We start from the raw sequence: 27,815 nt of genomic DNA, 5'->3' as shown, positions 1-27,815 counted from the left end.
ATGACCTCTACTTTCTGAGAAACCAAAGTAAACAGAGCCCAGATAGAAACATGATGGAAAGCTGTGTGAGAGAAGTGGCAACCATTCCCCATGATAGATTCTGAGGATCAAAGATTCACCCAGCTACACTTAGAGACTTGTTGAAGAGTGGAACTTCAATATATCAGACTTAAGAATTAAAGAATTGGGCCTATTTGGCTAAAGTAGATCCATTCTGGCTTCCATTCCCAACCAGCTGATAGTACAGAAGACTGGTACTCCTACTCAGCCCTTACATCAGTATAGCACTATAGAGAATGAGTTTCAACTGAGAAGAAAACAATAATCCATCCAAGTTTTTAAATGATAGCAACTGACATTTACATGATACTTCACACCCATCAGGCACTTTGGTTACCTTACTTCATTTGATCCTTACTATTTTAGTCCAGCTTTATAGATGAGAAAACTGAGTCTGAGTACTGTAAGCCTACTTTGGAGTCAGGGGATTTGGATTCAAATCTAAACTCTGGCTCTTACGACTTAGTCAACCTTAGGCAAGTCCCTTAGCCTCAATTTCTTCACTTAAAAATAAGAATTCATAAAATAATTAGACTAGATGGTGTCTGAGTTCCTTCCTGATTCTAGGGTTATGAGCCCCTGAAGTAGTGAATGTGATATTCAATTAAATGACTTGCCCATAGGTATGTGGCTAAAAAGTAGCAGTCAAGATAGGAGCCCAAGCTTAGCTGCCTGGTGGATAAAGTACTAAACTGAGAGCCAGAAAGACTAGATTTCAAATCCAGCATCAGAGATTTACTAGCTATTTGAATAAGACTCTTAACCTCTATTTGTCTCAGTTTCTTCAATTGTAAAATGAGCGTGCTAATGAGCAAGCTCAGAGGCTTGTTATGGTGATCAAATGAGATTATATTTATAAAGCACTTAGCACAGTGTATGTATAGCATACATTTAATAAAAGCTTATTCCTTCCCTCCCCTCTGCTCCCCTTTCTTTCCCTCCCCTCTCTTTCCATTCCCTTCATTTCCCTCCCTTTCCCTCCCCTTCACTTTTCCTTTTCTTTACTTCCACTTTCTTCCCTTCCTTTCCTTTCCCTTCCCTCTCCCTGACCCTTTCTTACCATCCTCCTTTTCCACTTTTCTTTCTGACTCTGACAAGCATTCTTTCTATGATGTTACCTGGTGTCTTTTATAGTATATCTAACTGTGGGTATAGTAGAAGTAAATGCTGGGATTTTTCTATTCATAGTTTGAACTCTAGGAGAAAGTTAATGATATAAGAGAGGATTAAAAAAATGGTTGAAGAGAGGTGAAGGAAAAATAGGAATAACAGGGTGAGCCAACTGGGCAACATGGCAGCCAAAAATAAATAAACAGTTGTTAATTTAGCTGCATTAATAAGTACATTGAGGAAGATTGAGGAAAGGAGAAGATAATCCATTCGTCTACCTCCCTGATAAGACCAATTCTGGTTTATTACTTGCAGGTTTAGCATTTGAGAAAGGTCATTGAAAATCTGGTCCAGGGCCAGAAGGCAATAACAGGCATGATGAAGGAAATGGAGACCATGTCCTAAAAACATCTCATGAAGAAAATGAAGAATTTTCTTTGAGGAAATTAGTTGTAGAGAAATTTGGTAGAGACAAAGAAAGGCTTAATTGGAAATTTATAGCTATCCTCAAGTGAGTAAGGGATTGTCAGGAAGAGGCATTAGACTATTTCAGCTTGATTCCAGAGCTGGGAAGAATAGGAGGGAGTCAAAGAGAGGCAAATTCCCTGACAACACAGGGGAGAGAGAGAGAGAAAGAGAGAGAGACAGAGAGAGAGAGAGAGAGAGTGTGTATGTGTGTGTGTGTGTGTGTGTGTGTGTGAATGTGAATTTCTTCATAATTAAAGCTAAAAAAGTAGGATGATGTGCCTCAGGCAGTAGTGAGTTTCCTTAATCAAGAAAAGGAATGAATGTCCACTTATGGGAATCCTGTTCAAGGGGGTTAATCTGTCTATATAAGTTGCATGATAAGGCTTCAGGAGTTACTTCCACTGCCAAGATTCTGGGGAAACACTGCAGTGCAGCATACAAGCTTAGTTAACAAGAAGGACAATGCAGAGGAACACATCGCTCCAAAATTTTGCAACAGTAAGTTTCTCTCAAGCCAGGAAAGTCTTGTAGACACACACACACACACACACACACACACACACACACACCACATATTAACACATACACATCTGAGATGCTCCACTTCTTATCTCCTCAGGGTTTGCCCATCAGAACACAGACACTTTCGATAAAGTTATAGTTTTGTCATTTTTGAATAAGATGTAAATACACAACAGCTGAGAGTTTCCCTGACCTGCTTTGAGAAACATGGGAAGGAAGGAAGGAAATGTTTTGGTCCAGGAGCTGAGCCTTAGAAATTCCTCATCCATTTCCCATGGCTGTATTATGCTGATTTATCCTGGCAATGTTTCTCCTCCATTGGAGACAGCAGGGAGATGCATATTTATATGTTTCCAGCCATCAGCCAGAGATTTCAGATTCTCCTGTCCTTGGTGTCGCTTTAATTAACACAGTCCTGTGTGCTTGGTGACAAAATTGGGTTGCAGGGTGGCAGGCGTTTAAAGCTCAGAAGGAAGGGACGTATTTCTGTGAGCCAGTTTTTCTTCATGGTCTCTATTGCTAACTTTGGCAATCCATTAATAATCTCTTTGTTAAGGGGGAGGGCTACTGGAAGCAGGGGAATGGGTGAAAATTAGGCCAGCAAATCCATCTTAAACCACATCTGCATAAGTAATAGTGGTAGTTTGTTACATTGATACTAAGCCTGAGGATGAGCCCTCCGCCAGATGTGATCGGTCCAGACTCAGTGATGCTCGTGCCAACTTTATGATATGTTTGATTTAGGTAAAGAGAATTGAACCTTCTGGGACTGGACTGTTATTAAACACCATCTGCACTTTTCACTTTAATTAATATTGTAAGAATTAAAATCCCTTGCTTTCACTGGTACATTAACCCTTAAGCTTGAGGAAAGATGAGCAGAAGTATTAAGTTCCCATAGGCATATCAAATTCAGCATGTCTAAAACAGGATTCATTAACTTTTCCCCTAAACCCATTCTCTTCAAATTATTTATTATCATTTAGGCTACTGTTGTTGTTTAGTTGATTACTTGTATCTCACTCTTAGTGACCCCCACTTTTTTTTTCTTGGCAAAGATAATGAAATAGTTTACCATTTCCTTCTGCAGCTCATTTTATAAATGAGAAAATTGAGGCAAATAAAGTGAAGTGACTTACCCAGTGTCACACAGGTAAAACATGTCTTTTCACATTTGAATCCAAGTCCTCCTGACCCCAGAGCCAGCACTTTATTCAATAGGTTACCCTATTTGGGCTACCACCATCCTTTTTTTTCAACCAGATTTACAGTTTCAGTGTCTTTTCATCTCTTCACTCATATCTACTCAGTTGCCAAATCTTAGACTTCCCTTCTCCAAAAAATTTTCTCTTATATGTTCCTTTATGTCATCACCCTAGTTCAAGTTTTTGTCACCTTTTTCACGGACTATTGCAGTGATTTCCTAATTATTTTACCTGCTTCAAGCTTCTAATCCATCATCCATTCAGCCAGTTATTTCACTACCATTCCCTACCCTGCTTCAATTCAATAAATTTCAGTGGTTCTTGTTCTCTCCAGAACTAAATAGAAAGTATTTTATTTGATGTTTAAATTCCTTCACAACTTGACTTTTTTTCTCATTATACAGTCCTCTTAGATCTTGACTAGATTGATCTACCTGCTGATTTTCCAAGACACATAATTCCCTGTCTGGGTCTCTTGGTATTAACTGTCCCTTTTGCCTGGGAAGTTTGCCCTCCTACATTTTATCTCTTGAAATTGCTGACTTCCTTTAAGAACTACCTTAAATTTTACCATCCAGAGTTGGCTTTTCCTGGCTTCCTAATTGCCTTCAAATGTTAACTCTTATCCACTTCATATATGTTATATTGCCTATTTAATATACATGTTGTCTCCTCCATTAAAATATTAGCTTTTAGACCAAGGGTTTCAACCACTGTCCATTTCATGGGTCTTCCTTATCCAACCTTTTTCATTATTCCCTACACAAACTCTTGAATAATCCATTGAAATTGTCTTTTAGAGTGTCAAGGGGTTCACTAGTACAAAAAGCAACCCATTAAAATTCTGGATATTCTTCTTTCCTCCCTTCCTCCCTCTCTCCTTTCAGGATGTTCTAATTCCTCACCCTCCACCCCTTTCTATCTTCAGATATTATCTGTGTTTGGATTTGCATGATAATCAAGGAGGGCTGTTTTTGAAAACCACCTAAGACAAGAACTTTTTAGTTTTTCCCTCTCCACTTTGCTAAAACTCAGAGAATATCAGAGAAGGAGGAAAAAGGCAAGAAGGAAAAATGGAAGGATGGATGCATGCAAATTTCTCAGATCTCAATGGGAGTGTTCTGTCCAATCTTTAAGGGATGGGGGGAACCAACCTCTTCCTAACTCCATGATTGCTAATGGAAAATGACTGGAGTTGGGTATTAAGCAGCAGGGGGATGAACATTTCAACAGAGACCTCATTTTCTTGTAAACACTCTCAGTAATAAATAACAAAGGATCAGGGAGCCAGCAGAAGCAGCCAGGCCTGTCTTTAAATAAAACATGCTTTTGAACATTGCCATGAAATCCTGATTTTTCATTAACTAGGCAGGTAGTTACTTCTTTGGAGTTCTCCATCTCTGGGACTATTGAAAGCTTCTGTTTTTCAGCTGTAAAGAAGAGACTTATCTATGGATGGGGTTTTGTTTTTTGGTTCTGGCCTTTCATTCCAGAACCCCATGGAGGAGAAACTGTACACTTCGAAGAAGTCAGAGGACAGCACAACTATTTGTTCAGCTACATTTGAAGGGAAGCTAATTCACTTTGTTTCATTTGGGTGTTTGTGCTTTGGGCCATGCTGGGTGACTTGAGACAAGCTCCTTCATTGGCTCCTGTTTCCTGGGTGGCGAATCTAACAGAGCTCTCTGTTGACAAAGGTTTGGGTATTTAGAATGACTGGATTTTAATTATTAGATATTTGTGCTTTGTAAAATCTACCCTACAGTTGTTGTGGGCTCCAGCAGGCATAATGAAATGAAATTTGAATTTTCAAGGAAAACACAGTTTGGATTTCTCAAACAGTAACTTGAAGGGACAGGAAGAACTAAACAGTATCAGCTTATTAGTCCCAGTGAAAAAAACTCAAGGTATTTCTTTTTTATTAAATCTTTTCATTTTCAAAACATATGCATGGATAATTTTTCAACATTCGCCCTTGCAAAACCTCGTCCTCCAAATTTTCTCTCCTTTTCTCTCACCCATTCCCCTAGATGGCAAATAATCCAATATATGTTAAACATGTACTGGTGGGACTGTAAATTGGTTTGACCATTCTGGAAAATAATTGGGAATTATGGAAAAAAAATTACTGGGTATATAATAACTTTATCCTAGTAATCCCACTGTTGGACCTATATCTCTAAGATATATAAAAGTCTCATATATGCCAAAATATTTGCAATAATTATTTATGTGATAGAAAAAAAATCAGCGGAGAGGATGCCCATCAGGTGAGAGTGGCTGAATATATTGGGGTAGTGGAAAAATATATTTTAAAACCAATTTTCTTTGAAAGTTTTGTTTTTATATCATTTATATTTCCCCCTGTGTTCTTCCCCCTTTTATCTCTCCAAAGTCAACTCTTCTTAAAAAAAAAAAAAAAGGAAAGAAAAACACAAAACTAATCAAATCAATCAATACATTGAAAAACTGGTATTTTTGCCTGTGGATTCCCACTTCTGCAAAGAAGTAGAGGCATGTAATCTCAGTTATTAGGGGTCAAGTTTTACCTTTATAATTTCTCAGTCTCCATTTCTATTGTTTTGTGGTTGAAAATAATATACTATTTTTCTACTATTAGCAACAATTACTAGGAAGAGTTTAAGGAAGACTTGTATGAACTCATCCAAAGTGGATTCAGAAAAATAGATAGTAATATAACAACTAATCTTTCAATAAGCATATTTTGATTACCAACTATGTGCCAGGATTTGGAGAAATAATTACAAAAAATGAAACAATTCATGCCCTCAAAAAGCATATATCTATATGTATATTGTATGTATATAAAAATATTTGGTACTCTAATGCATAGGTAAGAAGATGAGTGTTTATTAAGCACCTGCTATGTGCAAGGAATTGAACTAAATAGTTTACAAATAACATATCATTTGACCTTCACAACAACTTTTTAAGTAGGTACTCTTATTGTTATTGTTAAGTTGTTTTTCAGTCAAGTCTGACTCTTAGTGGCTCCATTTGGTGTTTTTTTTTTTTTTGTTTGTTTGTTTGTTTTGTTTTGTTTTGTTTTGTTTTTTGGCAAAGATGCTGAAGTGATTTGCCATTTCCAGAAGTGAAGTGGAATGTACTAGGAGATATGATTCCATTTTGAATGAATCATAAATTGTGGAATTGGGACTTGTGTTTAGTAAACCTAGAGTGGCAGGTCGAGTCTAGTTTTTGAAGAGTTTAGAAACCAAAAATGACACCATTTTATTTAATTCTAAAAGAAATATACATCCAGGAAAAAAAAAAGAAATAATACATTATTATTGATTAGGGGAATGCTATAATCAGACCTTCATTATATGACAATTAATATAGTAACAATGTAGAGAAAATATTGGAATGGAGAAAGGCATGAGGCAGGGAACTGCCTGTAGTTTAGATGAGAAGAAACAAAATCTTCAACTAGGGTATATGGAGATTTTAAAAAAGGGAGAGATAAATTTGCTAAGGATTATATACATGAAATTAAGGGAATTAGGACTTGAAAGTAACAACAAGGAAATGGGTGATTTTTTTTTTTTTTTAAATGATGCATCTTTCATCAGCAGTATGAAAATTCAGAAGCAGAGTAGGTCTGGGGAGGGAGGGGAACACAATAAATTCTGTTTTGGACATATTGAGATTGACAGATCTTGTAAGACACAGCTGATTAGAGATGACCAAGTGGCAATAGATACTATAGGACTAGAGCTCTGGAGAGAATCTAAGAATAGAAACAGAGATTTGAGAGTCATTTATATAGATCTAATACATAAGCCCATAGAAGCTAATGAACTAAGGAAGCTAAAGAGAACCAAGGACTAAGTCTTAGGATGTACCCAAAATGATTTCAGATATCATTGATATCATTCCTTCTGATATTAAGTTTAATCTGCCCTGTATTTATCTTATAAACGCATAGTTATTTATATGTTGTCATTTCCTTTAGGATGTGGATAGGGAACATATTTTTGCCATTCTTTGTATCCCTAGTGCTTAGCACAGTGTCCAATATCTAAATCAATGAATTGATCTTTATTGTCTACTATATTCCAGACATAGTGTTGTGTTGGAGATATAAAAAGAACTAAAAGAAAGTCCTTGTCCTCAAGAAGCTTACAATCCAATGAATGTGGATAAATATGTACAAATTGGACTATATATATGGTAAATAAGAAATAATTGGCAGAGGGAAGACATTGTAAATTAAGGTGGAATGGTGGGAGACTTTTAGTAAAAGATGAAATTTTAATTGGTAATTAAATGAATCCATAGAGGTCAGTAGCAAAGGAAGAAGTGCACTAGGACATGGGGGAAGAAGTGCATTGAGAAATGGGGGAACAGTGAGAGAAAATGCCCAGAGACAGAGTATCTTGTTCCTGGGACAGCTGGGAGTAAGTATGAGGGAATAAGATATAAAAACACTTTATTAGGTGTTGTTTTCCTATTTGCTTCTTCCTTTTTTTTTTTTCCCCCAAAGAATAGAGCATGTGGATGGGAGGGTTTTGGAGGGGCAATACTGGTAAGTGATTAGAGTGTAAAAAAAGAGAACTGAAACTTTTTATATTAAATGAACTTTAAAATAAAAATCACTCCCCAGTGCATGATTCAATCAAATATTGAACAGGTGTATTGCACTTAAAACAGGCTGATGTATGGACAGTCTACAATTATAGGTCCTTGGCTCAGGTTTTCACTGACCTCAAAGAAGTCCAGTTATGGAGTTTGAGATGAAATTAATGCAATGAATAATATTTAGCTTCAAAGGACATAAAACATGGGGAACAAATTACCCAGTTCTGCCTGAGTCACCACACTGTGGCTTCAAGCAATCTTATAGCCTTACAGATATGGTGCAAACATTCTTGTTGAATGGGTAAGGAATGCAGTGAGTAAATTCTGACATTTACAGTTTTAGAAGAGATATTTCATCAAGGAACAATGAGGTAAGGTGGAGTGTTTTATATTTGGTAATCACTATCCTTTTTCTACCTCACATAGAGTTTTGTATTGTCTTTCTACTATGCATTTTTATGAGATATGGAGTTTTATAGGCATTTGTATTTTTAATTTATAGATTAATCAGACTATATATAAGACCCTGAAAGGCAGGCTTTCTATCATACAATCTTTGCATTGCCCACTTTATAACTACATCAAAGCTAGCATAGTAATCTATGGATTTTGTCACTTAAATTACTTGATTCATTGAATGACTCAATGAATAAATATCATCACATTGTTAGATTTTCAGCTGTCCCAAAAGACATCTTCAGCTGACATAATGCTGACCATCTGGACTTTAGAATATCAAAAAACTGAGCTTATCTCTTTCTCTAAACAAATACTCTAACCCTTAGTTTCATCATCCTTAAAATAGGCATGATATTTGCTCTGTCAATGTCTCAAGATTCTTGAAAAATAAAAGGAAAAATGAGATATAAAAGAGCTTTTAATATTTAGTTTCCCAAGGGCAGAATAATCATGCCATTGTTTCAAGGGAATTCAATGGAATTCTTTAAAATCTCTCAACATTTTTAGTCTGCTTCACACATTAACTCTTAATTACATTCATATTTATACATATAGTGCTTCGTTATATTCATCTGTAAATAGATAGGCACATATTTGTAAATATTTTCTCATATATATTCTTGCCTTGACTAATTGCTGCCCACATGGATATTATCCCTCCTTTTTGTATATAAACTCTCTAATTTCTATCACCCCTCCTACTTCCCCCATGTTTTTTTTTTCCATTTCATATTTAACAATTCCAATTTTTTTCTTTGTAATCTTTCCAGGATTCCATTTCTATTGCCTTTACCCTAGTCCAGATTTTTATGAATTCAGGTCTGGGTTCCTATAACCACCTTCTGGCTGCTAGTCTTAGATGTTAATATTTCCCCCCTTAATTCATCTCTGATAGAGAAGCTGTTTTTATGGTGGATTAATGTCAGAGGTTCTAACTTCAACTTACTTACTGCCTGCTTAATCAATTTCCATTTCTTGGGTCACAATTTCTTTACCTGTAAAATAAGGCGTGAATGTGTGTATGAGTGTGGGTGTCTTTTATTCTTATGTATGTGTGTGCATGTATATACAAGAAGAGAATTAAGATTTAATTTTTTCTATTAATTTTCTTCAACTTTATGTCATATTGTCCAAAGCTTTTTGAAATCAGAGACCATTTTTTTTCCTTGGAAAATATGTTCCATGGTGTATATTGTACTTTGTTTTCCCATCTATTTGTAAGGAAGGAAGGAAGGGTTTTCAAATCTATTTATCCACAGCCCCAATATCTATATTGACTTATCAGTCTCACATCACTGTCTTCCTCCTGGACATTTTGAATTGAATACCATCTAGGCATAGCAAAGTGATCATGTTCAAATTAGAACTCATTCTGCCCTTCTCCTCCTATTTTCCTTATACAAGAAAATAGCCCTACTCTGTAGCTTTTCCTTATCTGTCCTGAAATGGTTGTGTGTGTTTGTGTTTTTCCTTTTGCATCCTGGCTACCTTCAAAAATTAGACCAAATCCCACTTTGTATAAGAGGCCTTTCTCAGTCCCCTCCCACTGGTTTTAATTTCCCTCCGGATCACCTCCTATTTATACCATATAAATCTTCTATGTACATGGTTCATTTGCATATGTCTCCTCGTTTAGAAGTTGAGCAAGGATTCAAAGACTGGTTTTGCTTTTATCTGTATCTGCAGTATCCACAACATACTAAACACTCAATTATTGCTTGTTATTGTTGATGATGGTGGTGGTGATTGATGATGATGATGGCAGTGGGAGAAATAAAAAGTGGAAAAAAGGAGGAAGAGAGAAGAAGAGTAAAGCAAAACAGGGAATGGGATATAGGAGAAAAGAGAGGAAAATGAAAATTCTCTTGTGATAGGAAAGATGATGCAGTTCCTTAGAGACAAGAAGGCAATTCCTGGACCTCCCTTGGAGCTGCTGCTGTGATTTCCAGTTTAGTCAGATCTTTAATGGATTAGGAAACTCAGTCATTATAAATTAGAAGTTAATGGTGCATCCTATTTTTATATTGATTCTCAGCAGCAAATATTTCAGAATTAACAGCTTCCAGAACTAGAAGAGATTTTAGAGATCATGGAGACCAATTTCCTCATCTTAAAGGTGAGAGAACTTGACCTAGCAATGTTATATGACTTGACCAAAGTCACACAGGTAAGAAATTACAAAGTTGGACTTCAAGACTAGGTCTCCTGACTATAAATTTAACAACCTCCTTCCTTTCCCCCCCCCCCCCCTTTTATACCACATGGCAAATATTCTCTGCTGGGAAACAGCTTTTCTCCTGGTTTGAGAGACATCACCTCATGGCTTTTAAAACTATGGAAATCTAAGTTTCTCTGCTATGAAAACTCATTCAAAGATGGGAAGGACTGGCTTACAATTACAGATAAAGGCAGAGGCTTGCTCTGATGCTCTATTCAGCTAAGATGGGACAGATTTTTAGAAAACAGCCTTCTGCCTCTGCTTTCTTTAGCCTCCAGCCAGCTCCAACTCGTGGCTTCTCAATCTCCAGTCTGTCCCAAGCTCCAAGAGCTCCCTCTATTTATGTGATCTCCCAAAGGTTAACTCTGCCTTCTGGAAGGAGAGGGATTCTGGGTTATCTCCCAGAGTGCTCTCTGGTTCTAAGGGAGGTGTAAATTCAGATCTCATACTACCCCTAAACTCTCCCAAAGGTGTGAACTCCATTGAGTACTCAGATATTTATGAGCTCTCTAAAAGTGTGAACACAAGCATTGTTCAATCAGTTCCACTTAGTACCTAGTTCAAGTTCTGGCCCAAAACGCTTTCTAAGATTAAATTAACTCCAATGTCTTAACACTTTGTAAAGATTCCAACACTCTATCATTTAATTAATCCACAAGCATTCATTAAAATTCTCCTATGTTCTATATCATGTGCTATGCATGAGGAAAACAGATAAAAGGAAAATGTACTCCTTGCCCTTAAGGAGTTTACAATCTAATTGAGGGAGGCAGGGAATAACATGCAAACAGCTACTCAACATGAACAAATTAGACACACTCACATATACACATGCATCTTTATAGGTATACACACACATATGTGTGTGTGTGCGTATAATATATATATATTATATATATTATATAGAAATATATATATATATTATACGCACACACACATATATTATACGCACACACACACATATATTATATGCACACACCCACACACACAACTATCTATCATCTCTTGATCAATTGATCTATCTACATATCTTTCACACTGCAATTTTTCCCCATTGCAGTTTTGCTATTTCAAAAATTGGCATAAGAAATTAAGTGGGAATTTTGAGCAAGTTTTTTTTGGAAGCCGCAGATAACATAGAAAACATTTTGAAATTCAGAAATGCATAGAATATACATATATGTATATATATATAGTAGAATATAATAATATATTTTAACTCTTAATGTGGTAAACACCTCATAACAAAAGAAAAAAAAATATCAATCTTGTTCTTCAGTAAAAAGGGTTAGGGTTAGGGTTAGATCATGGGGGTACTGCATCCCTAATCTCTGTGGTATACAAGAGATAACTGTACACACACACACACACACACACACACCTATACATATGTACTAGGAAATTATCAAGAGACAAGAGACACTAGACATAGAGGGTATAATTTGTCTGGGACTTCAAAGAGGCTATGAGGGGTGAGGAGGAAATAGAATACTCTTATTTATTAGGCACAGCCAGTAGCAATGCCTAAAGTCAGGAGATGGAGTGTCTCATGTAAGGAAAAAGTAGAGACCAGGGTCACCAATGTGTATGAGGGCTCAAGTGAAGAGGTTGGTAACTAGATAATAGGGAGCTGTGCAAGTTTCTTAGTCAGACCTGTGCTTTCTGAAAATTATTTTCATGCTTAAGTGGAGAATAGATTGGACTACAGAGAAATATCTAGATCATACTTGGCTTTCTTTTGGACCAAAAATTCAAAGATTCCTAGACCTCGAGGAGTTACCAAAAGAGAAGATTAAACTATTATTTCCAACAATTAGATACTTTGCATGTGCAGGAGAGAGTCCATTCCTGAGAAATCTTACTGTTTGCCTTATTTGAACCATGTAGATTTATTTTATGCTTCCTTGAAAAAAAACACAAAGAATTTTCTTATATACCTATTGGATAGCCCTTGGTCTGCTTTCCTTTTGGGTCGTGAATATTTTGAAAGGAAGTTAATCATGAAAAATGGGTTGCTTCATGAGGAAGTGAATTTCTTATTACTGAAATTCTTCAAGTGGAAGACAGATGACTGTGGGTAATGTTGTAAAGGATTCTCTTACTTAAGTCCAGATTGAATATTTTTCTAATGTAGGAGTCTATGACTTGTACTTAATAGACTAAAAGGGATATTCAAGATCATCTAGTCAATATTATTTTTATACAATAGGAAATGGAAGACTGGAAAGGTTGTATGCTAAATGAAATGCCCTTAATCAAATGGAGGCTAGATTTGAATCTACTTCTTCTCCCTATCGATCCAGCACTCTTATCCAACTACCCCATTGAAATCTGACAATTATTCAATAAGCTTATTTTGAATATCATTTTAAGCATATATATTAAGCATGGTGCCAAATGAGATGGCCAAAAATAAAAGTAAAAAAGAAAGAAACAATCCCTACTCATGAAGAGCTTACAATCTATTGGATTCCTTCAAACTCAGAGATTTTTTGAGTTTGAGAAAATGCTTTTCTGTGACCTTTTTAATCCGTGTCTCCATTTATAAAATCATGAAAGGCCCTATTTACAGTGGTGTTTGCTCAGATTTCAGAGAAAGTTCTCCAAAAGGGGGAAATTTTAAACACAGTAGATCACAATCATTTTTTCCAGCTTCTAGCCCAAGACTAAAATGAATTAAGGAAAAATATGGGAACAAAGACCAGTTATTCCCTGTCTTTGCCCCCTTTGACTACTGGTCAGATTTTACAACAGTTAAGGTTTTCCATGTTTCCCAGGAAAAAGAGAGAGTGGAGAGAAGATTGGAGGTTTACGAGGAGCCACTTCCATGAAAAGCAAAGAACCTTTGAGCATAAGGGTCAGGGAAGAATTTGATGGAAGAACATTAAGATCCCTAGTTTAGCATGATAAATAATCAGAAGCCATCTAGTTCATCATGTAAATATTACTCTTGAAGAGCATGAAACTCAAAAACGTTTCATGACTTAGCCAAAGTCACACAGGTAAATCCTCTCATGCCAAAAATGATGTTTTTTGTTGTTGTTGTTGTTGTTGTTGTTGTTGTTGTTGTTGTTTTTCCATAGTTACCCACTGTCTAATCTTAGCATTCAGTGAAACCAGAAAATAGGCTATGGAGTTTCTCTAATGGACACTGTTATCAATTTGTACCAGAACATTCCTTCTGGAGTCTTGGAAAAAAGAAAAAAATACTGGTAGAAGGAGAATATTCTGCTAATTAGAAAAGTATTTGTGGTCTTTCTTTATAACATAATCACATTAGTAGGCATAATTGGACCTCAATCTCCTGTGTTTTTCAAGCTGTTTGACCTCTTTCTTTTCTCCTTAAAAAAAAATAATAGGAGTCCATGACTTAGATTTATAAGGAACATAATTACAGCATCTTACTAGTTGTAGAAACCTGTTTTACATATATTGAATATTGATTTCTTTCCTGTTACAAGTATATTTATCTTCATTGCTCATGTAACTACTTCCTTGACACAGAAATGTACATTTAAAAATATTCTGCATTGATTTATCTTATGATGAAAACTCATCTATCTATTTTGTTACAAATATATTTACAAAATACTGAATCAGATTTATTGGGGATGGAAAAAAAAAAAGGATGGAAAGGAAGGACAGAATTATGTCAATTCCTGTCCCTCTTTTAGTGTGTACAAAGAAGGAAATTGATTTTTTTCCAGGTGAGATGACTATGTTAAAAGATGAAACTGAGTCTAATTGCTTTGGAGAAAAGAGAAAGCTTACAATGTTAAGTTGAAAGGGAGGGAGTTAGTCAAGTTCAAATAAACTTGGGAAGTGGCATCCTGAGAAAAGTAATAGTGAGTCATGTAGGCAGTAAAGTAATGAATCATTCTTCATCTTCTCAGCTCATCTCAACCCACTTCAGTCACTTACATCCTGGACAAATAGTTTAATATTTCTGGGCCTCAATTTTTCCATCTGAAAAGTAATGTAGTTGATGAGCTGACTTCTGAGGAGGAGACTGCATGTGTCAGATGGATCATACAAATTTGAACACTGCCTCTCTTCAGACAGCCAAGATTTTTTTCATTTGAATTGCAACAGATTTTTCCTATATGAGTTGATTCTGCCTGTTAGAATGTGAGTTCCCTGAGGCCAGAAATTAGTTTGCTTTTCAATTTGTTTACCTAGAACACAGCACAACATTTGTAACTAATTCATTTAATGAATTATTTTTCATTCATTCATTCAAGTAAAGAAAAGCAAGAATATCAAACTGTACTTTTAAAAATTTTGTCTATTTATTTTATATGTATTTATTTAATGTGAATGTATATGCATATTCATAAATGTACACATGTACATATACATATTTATCTTTCTAATTTGTTTTATCTCAATTGTAACTTTTTTTCCCCCTGAATTATATATCATGAATGGCAATTTGGGCTTTGGCACAGGTTGGTGCTAGAAATAAGAAGTTAATAAAACAGACATAGAAAACAAAGGAAAATGAATGTTTGGGATGGGAGTGAAGGGGATAAGAAAGACAGTTCCAGGTGAACAATGAGCCTAAGGATATATTACATACATATCTTGGTATTCACAAATAATAATGTAGCTTAGTGGGATATGAAAAAGATGCAAGCCAGAATATGGATTTTACTAATGCAGATAAAATACCTAATTAGATATCGTTTGTCCATCATGGCAATCTTCTCTGGGAGGCATTCACACTGGGAATTCTTAGAGATTGGATTTAAGAGAGGTGCCAGGTTCAGTCTGTTGCTATAACTGTGACTAGTTTTTGCTTATCTGTAGTTGAAGACATACATGTAGAGAGAAGAAATTTCTCACCCCCTCCAAAGAACATTTCTGCATAAAAATAGAGAAGAAAGCTGTTAGGGACTGAGAAAGAGGAATGGAGGAAGCTAAGGTATGAAGCCTGAAGGCAAATATGTAGAAGAAGCTAATGCTTTAGCATTTCAATATTGAATTATACCAAGAAAGCAGTAGCCTTAAAGCCATAAACATTGGGGTGGTTGGATGACACAAGGAAACCTCTTTGACCCACAGAAATGAAGTAACCAAAGAGTAGTCAGGAGGTAGACCCCAGTATTCCAAATGCAAGGGAATGAAAAAGCTCTCCACTGGGGCTGGCAGGCAGTTATATATACATTTCCTATTGGAGGAAATGGCAGCAATTTAAAGCCTTTCAGGACTTGACTCAACTGTGTAATTCATCCTGATGTTTTCCATTCATCAGAAGCCTAGTGTTTGTTTGTATTAGCATGATTAAAAAAATACAAGGGTGGGAAGAAAAATAGGCTTTATCCCCTTATATTCTCAGAAAATGGCACTCTTCAAAAACCTGGGTGCTTTGTAATGAAAGAAGTACTGCATTTCAACTGGACACAGAAAAAAAAATGAAGACTCATTAGAGAGACAGCTTTGTCCAATTAATTATTTCCTCTTTTGTTTCCTTCTATCTATGATGCATGGAATTGGATACCAATAGATATAGTTGATATATATATATATATATATATATATATATATATATATATACTCACATAGCTATATATTTCTATATATAAAACAGATGAGACATCCTGGATGCTTCTACAAGTGAAAAAGTTTATGCAGAATAATTTGAAACTTTACAATACTCTTTAGATGTCTAATATTGTAAGCACAATGATTATTTTTATGAATTCATAGAAACATAGATACATACCTCAAGCTCTTTGTAAGCATGTTCTGTCGCTTCCACTATGGTGCTCCACCATCCCTTATGTAATTCTCGGTAAGACAGAACTACAACTAGGAATAAATACACACATAGTAGAAACTATTGATGAGAGACAGAGTGACAAAACAGAACTCAGTTCTTTTGACTTTGTGGAAATACATACCTCCTGGTTTCCTATATGTAGGAATTGTGTGACTTCATCTCACATGGGTAGATATATTGCTTAGCTGATTGAAATGTACTTTGTGAACTCAGACATACCTAGATTAGGCTAAACAGGGCTTTGATCCAGGATACTGTGTTTTAACAAATGGATGGGATTGTTTCCTTGTTGAAATTTACATTACATACAACAGTGACCATATTTTCATACCCCAATCAAAAATCTTTCATTATCCTGAAGGAACATGAAATTTAATTTCTCCTAGGTCACGTAGGTTCAGGACCAGTGGTTATGGTATCCATAAAATAGGACTTACTTTTCCCCTACCTTACCAGATCAGATTGCCCACTCACAGCAAGCAAGAATTTTTCTCTTCATTGCTACCTCAACTGTCCAATTCGTTCAGGTAATTCTTTCAAACTCTCTGGGTCTCAATTTCCTTGTTTGTAAAATGTGAAGGTTTGAAAAGGTGATTTCTAACATCTCTACTAAAAGTGGTTCTAAAGTCTTGTGATCTTTTCATTTCTAGTGAAAACATTTGTAATTTAGTTATATTTATGAGCTCCTACTATATGAACTTGGTATTGTGCTAGGTGCTATTTTCCCTATGTGCTAGAAAAAGGTATATCGTTCCACAAAGAGCTTCTAATTCAGTTGAAGAGGCCTGGCATCCAGATAGGACATGACCAATGAACAAGACAGTATCTTATAAATCAGCATTATTTCTGTTTGTAAAACTCAGAAGATACTCTAAATCAGATATTTCTTTGGCAATAAGTAGATGGAATAATAAAGGATGAGAGTAATAAGAGATCCATTTGTGTTGAGATCGGAAGGGATGACATCAAGGTAGATTATACATGTTGAACCCTTGAACAAGGTAATAGATGGAGGATTCTAAAAACCATAGTGGTTACAATCAATTTTCCTTCAATATCTTAAGCTATCTGTTGCTATTTTAACATTTCCCTGTTTATAAAAGAGCAGACAAGAGTTTGGAAAACCTTGTGATTGGGCTTTTTGCTATTCCATTTCCACAAGAAAGAAAGATCTCTGGACAGAACTTGGAAGGCAGTGGAGGCAGAGTATCCAATTGCATCTGACTCAGAGACAAAATGGGCTGATTCCCCCAATAGACTTTCATCGTTGCTTTCTGTCTGCCCTTCCCAGATCATCGTGGCTTCAAATTCAGACACTACCACTGATGACATAAGCTTCCCTCCTATCCTAACCCTCAGTTCTTACCCTAACACTTAACACTACAGTTCCCAACACAAACCTGATCTGACTCATAAACTTTATCCAAATTTTATCTTAAACTTCCAACTCTAAACCTGACCCTAATAAAAATCTCAGCCCTGACCTTTTGGATTTGACTCAGAGCCAAATGAACTGATTACCCACCAAATTCTTACATTTACCCTCTGGCTGCACTGCCTACTCCTTCACTACCCCAAACTTAGAAGCTACCTGCCTACTCATGCTAATCTTAAACCCTAACCCCAACTTTCACATAACTATAGAACTTTAACCCAAACCCTAACCTTGCCTACAAAGCTTAAGCCTAATTCTACTAGAAGCTTGCAAACCTAACTCTAAGCCTAACTGAAATCTAATCCTTGACCTTAATTTCCTCTGACTCAGACTCAAAATGGGTAAATTATACAACCTTCTCTAAGTATTACCATCTACCTATCCTTCCCATCATTGCCTGAAACTCAGTGTCTACACTTCCTAACTTAAGCCTAACTCTTATACCTTTTTTTTTTTATTGAAGTTTTTTATTTACAAAACACATGCATGGGCAATTTTTCAACAGTGACCCTTACAAATCTTGTATTCCAAATTTTTCTCTCCTTCTCCTCACCCCCTTCTCTAGAGGGCTATGTCTTTTTCTAAATATACAGTAGAAAGTTGATCAATTAATCAACAGAAATTGTAGCAGCATGTCTTTAAGCACTAATATCTTGATGCTTTTCTGTCTTTCAGAACATTTCAGGATCTATCCAAACAGATGGATATCTCTTATGGCACAGTCAGAGACTCCGCTGTATATGAATACTTTAGAGCCAAGGGGACCAATCCCTTGGAACAGGACAGCACATTTGCTGAGCTTTGGAAGACCATCAGCAAGAACAATGGGGCTGATAACTGTGTCTCCAACCCTTCTGAAGGCATCAGGAAGGTAAGACTGGGAAGCACAAAATACCTTGCATTTCCCTGGTCTAAGAAACTTAGCAGTGTATGATGATGATGACGATGATAAAAGCATTTGAATAGTGTTTTAAGATTTGAAAAGTGTTTTGCATACGCTATCTCAATTGATTTTTACAACAAACCTGGAAACCAGGTTGAAGAAGGAGGAAAGGACTTCCTTCAGATCACAAAATCAGTGAATATGTGAGGCAGGATGCAGTCTCAAGACTTCTTGGTCTTAAATCTAGCACTCTAATCACCAAATCACCTAGCTCCTCCAATGAAAATATCTCTGGGCTAGAAATAAGGAGATTAATAAAATGATTCTAGTCTTGATTTTGCTACTAAATAACAATTCATTTTACATCTGTGGACCTCAGTTTCCTTAACTATAGAATTAGATTGGGCTAGAATATTGCTACGGGTCTTTCCAGTCAGGAAACAAAATATCAGGCAAATAAAATAACTGCTGTTCTGGATAATTTGGCATTTGCCAAATAATGGACAAAGCTAAACAAGAGTGATAACTCAAAAGTGGTGGTTAAGAAAAGATAGACATAGAAGGTGGAACCTGAAGGAAAAATACAGTGGAGAAAACAGGTTATTTTTGGTATTAATATTGCTTTTTTTTCCTGGAGGGCAAGAGTAAAGAGTAGAGATGAAAAGTCTGAACAACTTAAGGATAGCTGGTTGTCTAAAACATTAATTTAAGTTCAACTTTAAATTTAAGATTCCTGTTCATTAATATATATATATATATATATATATATATATATATATATATATATATATTGAAAGACAGCACAATAGAATTGAAAGGATATTGTATTTGGAGCCACATGTTTGGGGTTCTAATCTTGCACCTACACATACTTTTGGTATGATCCTGCACAAGTCAAAAAATTTATTTGAGTCTTAGTTTCCTTGTCACTAAAATGAAGAAGTCATATTAAATACCTATGATGTTCTTCCCAATATAAATCTACAGTTTTGTAACCAAATGTACAAAGATGAGTGTACACAGTATCCATGACATCTCATGGAAGAGAGTGGCCAAGTGAGCCTGACTGAAGTGTTTAGTGAGAAAGTATGTGAAAGTATTAGGCAGAGACAGAGATAGAAAATTAGGCTTGAAGTGGATTATGGAAAGCCCTGAATATAGAATCATGATGAATATGGAAGAGTTCAGACTTTGTCTAGGATGCAAAAATTGGGGTGGGGAGGAGCATGTTTCATTCCTATGGCCATTTAGTTTGGACTATATACCATAAGTAGTAAAGACCCAAGGAAGGCACTCAAGGAGGAAAATTACACAATGAAATAGCAGAGTCTGACGGAAAGAGAATTCAGTATAGACTCAGGACTTAGATTTAATTTTTTTTTTTTTTTTTTTTTTTGATGCTTGCAAGACATAGTGGCTTTGGAGTCAGGAAGATCTACCTATAGATATTATTCCAGAATGGTAATAGTTATATGACACTGGCTTTTATATGCCTCAGTTTCATCACTTGGAAAATGAAGGGTTTGGATTAAACAGCCTTTGAAGTTCATTCCAGCTGAGATCTGTGATTCTGTGATCAGATGAAGATTATACTTTGAGAAGATTAATCTTGTGGTGGTATCCTTTAATTGCTTCAGTCAGTGCTGAATGTGGAAAAATACAAATGCAACCTCTGAGATATAAGCTGTCTGTATCTGTAGTTTATCTTCTTCACCTTGGTCCTTGACCTTATTAGTCATTAAGTCAACATATGTTTTCCATTTTGTCCTATCCTCTCTGCTCCTCTTTTTTTAAAAAAAAAATAATTTCATCATGTTGGATTTGTACATTTACAGAATCTCAGGACCAAGAACCTAAGCAGTCATTCAAGCCTGACCTAGGCATCTCCTCTTCAAAGACTATTGCATAATATTGTATCTGATATCAATTTTCCTTCCCCCTTCCTTCCTTGCTTCCTTGTTTCCTTCCTTACTTCTTTCCTTCCTTCCTCCCTTCTTTCCTTCCTTCCTTCCTTCCTTCTTTCCCTCCTTACTTTCTTCCTCCCTTCCTTCCCTCCTCCCTTCCTTTCCTCCTTCCCTCTTTCACTCCTTCTTTCCTTTTCTCCTTCCTTTTCTTTTTCTTCTTTCTTTTTCTTTCTTCTACCCTTCTTCCTCCTTTTCTTCCTATTTTTTCTTCTTCTCCTCTTCCTCCCATTCTCCCTCCTCTTCTTCTAATTCTTCTTCTCTTCCTCATCCCCTCCTCTTCCTCTTTCTTCTACTTTGCTCTTTGCCCCTCTTCTTGTTACACTCTCTTCTTACCTTTTCTCTCTTTGGCTTTCTTTTCCCCCTTCTTCTTCCACTTTCACTCTTTTTCTCTTTTACATTACCTTTTATTTTACTTCTCTCTACCTTCACCCTCTTATATTCACCATCATCACCTAGGCAATATATTGACCTTTCCTATAAAATTGTTAAGAATCTCATTAGTTTGGATTCAACAAGTCAATAATTGCTTGGTGTGGGCAATATAAGTACAGAAAGGAGCACATAAATGAAGGTGATAGTTTTATTGAATTGATGCATAGAGACAAAAGCAAGTAGCAGCGTCATCAAAAATCAATTCACTGAAGGACTTGGGATAGAAATCTGAACAACTAAATGTCACCCTGAGTCCCAGACTTATGCCATTAGTAAATAGCAAGAAAAAACTCTGAAAGCATTTACTTTACAAAATTTGGAGAAAAAAAATAAAATTTATCTGCAGGGGAAAAAGCCAAGATAATCAATGGAAATAATGAAAAAATAGGGCTTAGTAGTTTCACTTATCAAATTATAATACAAAACAACAGTTGCTGGAATGATTTAGTAATGGTTAAAAAAAGCACAAAGGTTGATGAGTGAAACAGAGAGTTATATAACATAGAGAAACAAACAGACTAGTTTTCAACAAATTCAAGACCTCATGTATTTGGAATAAAGATTTAGTATTTAGGAAAAAAAAAAAAAAACAGAAAAACCTGAACAACAATCTTAAACAGTCTGAAACAAAACAGATCTAGTCACAAACCTTAGAAGAATGCCAAGATCAGCTTCAAAATGAAATAAATATATCAGGCCATAGCATAAGAATATATAGGAACAAAGAAGAAATTAATTTTGGCAACAAAAGAGTTTCATGGCCAAATAAAAGACAGAGTATCATAGAAGTTAAAGAGACAGTTTTGATTACACAAATTTAAAAAAAAATGAACAAGTCCAATCCAAGTAAATATCCATAATTTATTTTATTCAACATTTTCAAATTATATTTAAAACAATTTTAATGCAGATTTTTGAAAGGATTTTGAGTTCCAGGTCTGTTCCTTCCATTATTCCCCATCCCTTGAGGAGGTATGCAATATAATATTGAATATACTTGTGATATCATGGAAAACATCCAACTAAGTTTAAAAAGGAAACAGATAATTAGTATAAAAAAATTTAGTTTTCTCTGAAAAAGATGTCATTTCTAAGATATGAGCAATTTATTCAGACTTATAGGATTAAGAGTCATAACCTAATTAATAAATGTCAAGTATGCAGATTCAGTTTTCAAAGGTAGACATCAAGGTTTTTTATAGTTATAAAAATACTCTCAATAACCAATAATTAGAGAAATGCAAATTAAAACAATTTTGAGATACCATTCCATATCACCATTGTCAACATTGTCAACAACAGATTATAAATGTTTACTGGGTTCCAGAAAAATAGGAGCTTTGATGTATCCTGGGTAGAGCTGTCAATTGATCTATTATATATGGAAATTAATTTGTAACTATTCTCCAAAATATACTACAGTGTTCAAGTCTTTTGACTCAGAAAGCACATATCCCAAAGAGATCAACCAAAGACGGAACTTTCTTATATGTACTAAAATAATTTTGGCATTATTTTTGAAGAGTGATAGAACAAGAAAGTAAAACGGCATGCAATGCTTGGTGAATTGTTGGCCCCTTTTATGGTATATGGATGAATTGGAATGTTATTATGCTTTAAGAAATGACAAAATGGAGTTTCAGAGGGAAATGGGAAGATCTTTATGAAATAATGCAGAATGAATTGAGAAAAATTATGAGAACACATTATACAATGACAATACAATGATGATAAACCATGGTGCTAAGGGACTGCTAATAAAGCAGGCTACATACATTCTGACAAAGAAATGACAAACAAGGTGCAGAATAATATGTGCAATTTTAGACATAGCCAATGCAAGAATGTGTTTTTTCCCAGTTATGCAAATTTTTTCTGAGGCTTCCCCACTCCAGTAGATAGGGATTGAAGGGAGAAAAACAAATGTTATATAATTTGAAAAAAACCCAGATAATTTAAATAATGAATAAGAAAGAGTATGGCTTGTGATTTAGGACCATTATCTCAAATACTAAATTACTCCAAAATCGGTCTTTCCTCCTTTCTTCCTTTCTTCTCAATGGAAATATGTTTATGTCTCTTGGGCTTAGGTAGAAAAGTACTGATAGCAGATCAATTTGTTGTGATCATGATTAGGGAAGTGATTTTTCACTTTGCCTGGTTTTTATATAGTTCAACAATATAACTTATCCTGAGATGCAGGGCTTGAGACTTTATTACTGATTCCAGATGGAATCATCCAACCAGCCTGGCACAGGGCATCTACAAAGTGGGGGGAACACATTCTTGGACAACTTGTTCATATCATATCATTCAAGAATTGAGATAAGCAAATTCCTGGAAAAGAGAGAGAAAAGCAGAAAGTCAGAATTGGTATCATGCATACATCATCACCATCATTATCACACACACACACACATTCACACACACACACACACACACACACACACACACCACATTTCGTAGGGTCAATATAGGATTCAGACTTTTCCAACTGATTTATAAACCAGAAACTGTTTACCATCATCAACATTAAAAACAATGAGATTTATGGTAAATGAGCAGTTGTATGGCTTTGGACAAGACATAAAAACCTCAATTCCCTCATCTGACAAATGAAAGATCATTTCTAAGATTATTTTATATTCCTTAATGTATGTTTATCCAGAATTATCTATCTCAATAATGGCTGAAATTTTCCCTCCCCCTTTCTCTAAAGAGAGTAATCAAAATCAGGAATGAGTTTGCTAGGATGACAGAGGTTCACTGATGGTCAAAGGAGCCCAAAGGGGTTGGTGAGCAGGGTTGAATCTACAGACACACTCGGTCTTCTCTACGTCTTGACAACCCAGCAAATTAATAATGGTATAAATATTCTATGTTGTTGAAAAGGAAATAAATCTCTGCCCCCTGCACTTTTATGTTTTAGTATACAGTCAGTTTTTCTATGACAAATGTTTAATCTCAGGATAGCTTTTTTACTGACTCCCAGCATGTTACTCCTGCTGTCAGTGTGTACAAAAGGAAAGCAAACATTTTAATATGAACCTAGGAAAAGTGTAATTAGGAAGATGAATCATAGGAGCCAACAGATAATCTGTTTGCAATGCTCCAGACCCAGGATGCATGCTTCTTACCAAATAAAAGTTGGGATAGTTTGTTTCTTGGAAATTTTCCAAGATGTCACTTTTAAGTAAGATCAGTTGTCTTTTCAAACCAGGACTCCAAAGAAAAGATGTCAACATGTCTTCATTTTCTTGATCTAAAATTTAATGCTAATGCATTGAAATTTGTAGTTTTCAAGGCACTGTTTTTCAAGACTTCAGGGTCCCTGTGATTTCATCGGGATGAAGAGTCTTACTCAGAAAGCAACCCCTAGTAAACTGTGAGATCATAGATCTACAGTTAGAAGACACATCAAAGGCCCCTCATTTTACAGAAGAGAAAACCGAGGCTCATGCAGACCCATATTTGAGATTTATGGTAACAAAGTGCCTCCCCCAAAATTATTTTATGGTCTTTGTGGAGATGAATTTCTCTAGCTAAGCAATGCTAATCATTGAATACCAAACATCTGTTGGATCCATTGTTGAACCCAAATTCAAAATATTTCAAATGTGGTATAATCTTTTAGAGCTTATAATTTACTGACATGGCTTTTTTGTTTGTTTGTTTGTTTGTTTGTTTTATTTTTATTTTTTTAAATAACTTTTTATTGACAGAACCCATACCAGGGTAACTTTTTACAGCATTATCCCTTGCACTCACTTCTGTTGTGATTTTTCCCCTCCCTCCCTCCCTCCACCCTCTCCCCCAGATGGCAAGCAGTCCTATACATGTTAAATAGGTTACAGTAGATTTTGGATACAATATATGTGTGCAGAACCGAACAGTTCTCTTGTTGCTCAGGGAGAATAGGATTTAGAAGGTATAATAACCCGGGAAGAAGAACAAAAATGCAAGCAGTTTACATTTATTTCCTAGTGTTCTTTCTTTGGGTATAGCTGCTTCTGACATGGCTTTTTTGAATCCAGGTTTAGTTCCATGATATGATGAAATATTAAAGATGGAATTTAAAATGGTAGTAACATATTATACCTAGGGTTTATATTGTATTTTGTTATGAGGAAAATAAACTGAACATACTGGATACAATAATTGATAAGAGTTAGGGTAGCTCAAGAAACCCATGTTCAAATTCTGCCTAGATGAGGGAACATTATGTTAAGGGAATTTTTTTACGTATAGAGGAGCCTTGGAAGGAAGTATCAAAGAAGGAGCAAATATGGAAAGATAGAAGAATAGAGAACAAGAGGAGGTCATAACTCTTGGAAAAATTTAACAGAAAAAATCTGAGTAGATACAATTAGGTTCACATATTGAGCTGTTGGTCTGGAAAGAAAAAGGACCACCTTATCTTCAGAAGTTGGACCAAAAGAGAAGAGAACAAGAGATAATATATGAGGTGAGGTTAAATATAGAAAAGAGGAAAAGGAGCATAAGGTATATGATCTCCATTTTTTTTTAGTAAGAGGTGAAGCTTTTCTATTGAGATGTGAATAGGAGAAGCATGAGGAGAAAAAATAATGATCTGCCTTGTTGACCTCTATACATAATAGGAAAGTAGTTAAGATAGATTTATGGTTCAAAATTGGTGTTTTGGTATAGTAGAAAATCCAGATCTTAGAATCAGGAAAGATGGGTTTGAATCTCACTTCTAATTTTGAGTGTGTAAATTTATCAAGAGTAAACCTTCTTACTTGTAATCTCTATTGCCTTATCTCTCAATGCAATGTCTGTAATACACAAATTACAGGATTAATGTAGAAATCAAATGAGGTACATTTGCAAATCATAAAATCTTGTCAAATTTTTCTTATTTATTATAACCCTAATCTGCCCATTCATAGGAATATGCAAAACAGCGATGTTGAGTGTCCTATTAATGTGTGGGAGGCTCTGTATCTTCGTTGAAATGTGCCTATTTGACACATGATGGTGTCTTATCTTGTATTTTCCTAGAAAGGAGGAAAGGACTGGAGGAAAGTAAATCAACACCAATGAACTTTGTCTTTTGACTACACTATTGTATTTTATCCCTTGGTTTGTAGAACTAAGGTGCCCATTGCAACCTGGGAAGAAGGAAGTTGACTCAGCTTTGAGACAAACAAGTACCTTAGTCTTCGTTGAGTGGATGGAGGGGGTTCCTAAATATTTTGTTCTGGTTTTCACCTTTTTATGATGTGATATGGTCATCCAAATATTATAAATATCTAAAAGTAAGTGAGATCTGCTCTTTCAGTGAAAATAATAACAAAGAAAAAGGAGATTTGGTATTGTATATTTAATTGTAATTACCCCATTTTAAGTTTTCTTGGCAAAGATACTGGAGTGGTTTGCCCTGTCCTTCTCCAGCTCACTGTACAGATGAGGAAACTGAGGAAAACAAAATTAAATGAGTTGCCCAGGGTCACACAACTAGTAAGTGTTTGAAACCAGATTTGAACTTGGGAAAATGAGTCTTTCTAGTTCTAGGACTGATGCTTTAGCCACTGTGCCACTTAGCAGCCTCTATCAAACTCATCATTAATATCCTATTCCTATTTGTTTTTATAAAATGTAAATGATCCTATCTTCTCAAAATCATTGACAATAGACAACAAACACTGACAGTTCTTACCAAACTAGGAATGTTTTCAGGTTGAGACCTGACATCAGGCAATATTTATGAATCTGATGATGGGCCTACGGGAAATTAGAAAGGTTCATTCCCAGACTACCTTCAGATTCATGAATTCTTTGACTAACAACTTCCAAAGATTATTTTCCAGAATAATGTATTGAAATCAGAAACTGATTTGTTTTACATTTGTGTTTTATCTTTAATAAATGGTATAGTATCTGAATCTTAGTAGGTATTTAATAAATACTTGTAGAATGAATTTAATTAAATCACGAAAATGTTGAGTAACTGCAGTTATGGCAATGATTCAAAAACTGAGGCAAACGAGATTAAATGACTTGCTGTGTGACTCTTAGCAAGTGGTTTAACTGCTTAACTCAGTTTCCTGATTTGTAAGATGAACTGGAGGAGGAAATGCTAAATCACCCCATGTATCTTAGCCAAGAAAACCTCACAAGGTGTCATGAAGAAACAACTGAAAAGAACTAAACTACAAAATAGAATACCTATAATGACCAAATACTGAACCTTTGATTTATAAACAAGATGCACCTAGCTGCCTTTGGCCTACTAAATGTCATGTGAGAAGAGAGTCTTAGACTTCTTTCTAAAGATTGATTATTCTTGTTTGGATGCCTTTCCCTTCTCATCTTCTTCCCTTATGCTTGACCACTTCCAAGTCAGTAGAAGGTAAGCTCCATCAAAAAAAAAAAAAAAAAAAGGTGTCTAACTTCTATATTCATATCCTTAGTACTTAATATAATGATGTACCTAATAAATACATGCTATTTGCTTGCTTAATACAATTCTTCTTCAACTCATTTATGATATTTAATTATTGTTCATTTGCATAAGAACATATATTTGGAATTTGAATGATCCTTAAAGTGTATACATACACATATGTGTGTGTGTCTATGTATAGAATGTGGATGTAAAACACACACACATACACATACATATATATCTCTCTTATCTATCATCTCCCTCTA

At 35.4% G+C, this 27,815-nt stretch overlaps 1 protein-coding gene across 2 annotated transcripts in view; it reads left to right on the top strand.

Annotated features, from left to right (window-relative positions):
- GRID1 (glutamate ionotropic receptor delta type subunit 1) overlaps positions 1-27,815 on the top strand; it is a 1,098,515-nt gene that overhangs the window by 1,004,162 nt on the left and 66,538 nt on the right. For both annotated transcript variants that reach the window (XM_031956732.1, XM_031956733.1), the window contains exon 13: positions 18,537-18,732. In XM_031956732.1, the coding sequence (XP_031812592.1) occupies positions 18,537-18,732 (196 nt within the window). The remainder of the gene's footprint in view (positions 1-18,536; positions 18,733-27,815) is intronic.

This window comes from Sarcophilus harrisii, chromosome 2, assembly GCF_902635505.1.
Source record: "Sarcophilus harrisii chromosome 2, mSarHar1.11, whole genome shotgun sequence".
Taxonomy (NCBI): Eukaryota; Metazoa; Chordata; class Mammalia; order Dasyuromorphia; family Dasyuridae; genus Sarcophilus; species Sarcophilus harrisii.
Note: the sequence above shows the minus strand (reverse complement) of the source record. Positions and strands in the feature narration are given on the sequence as shown.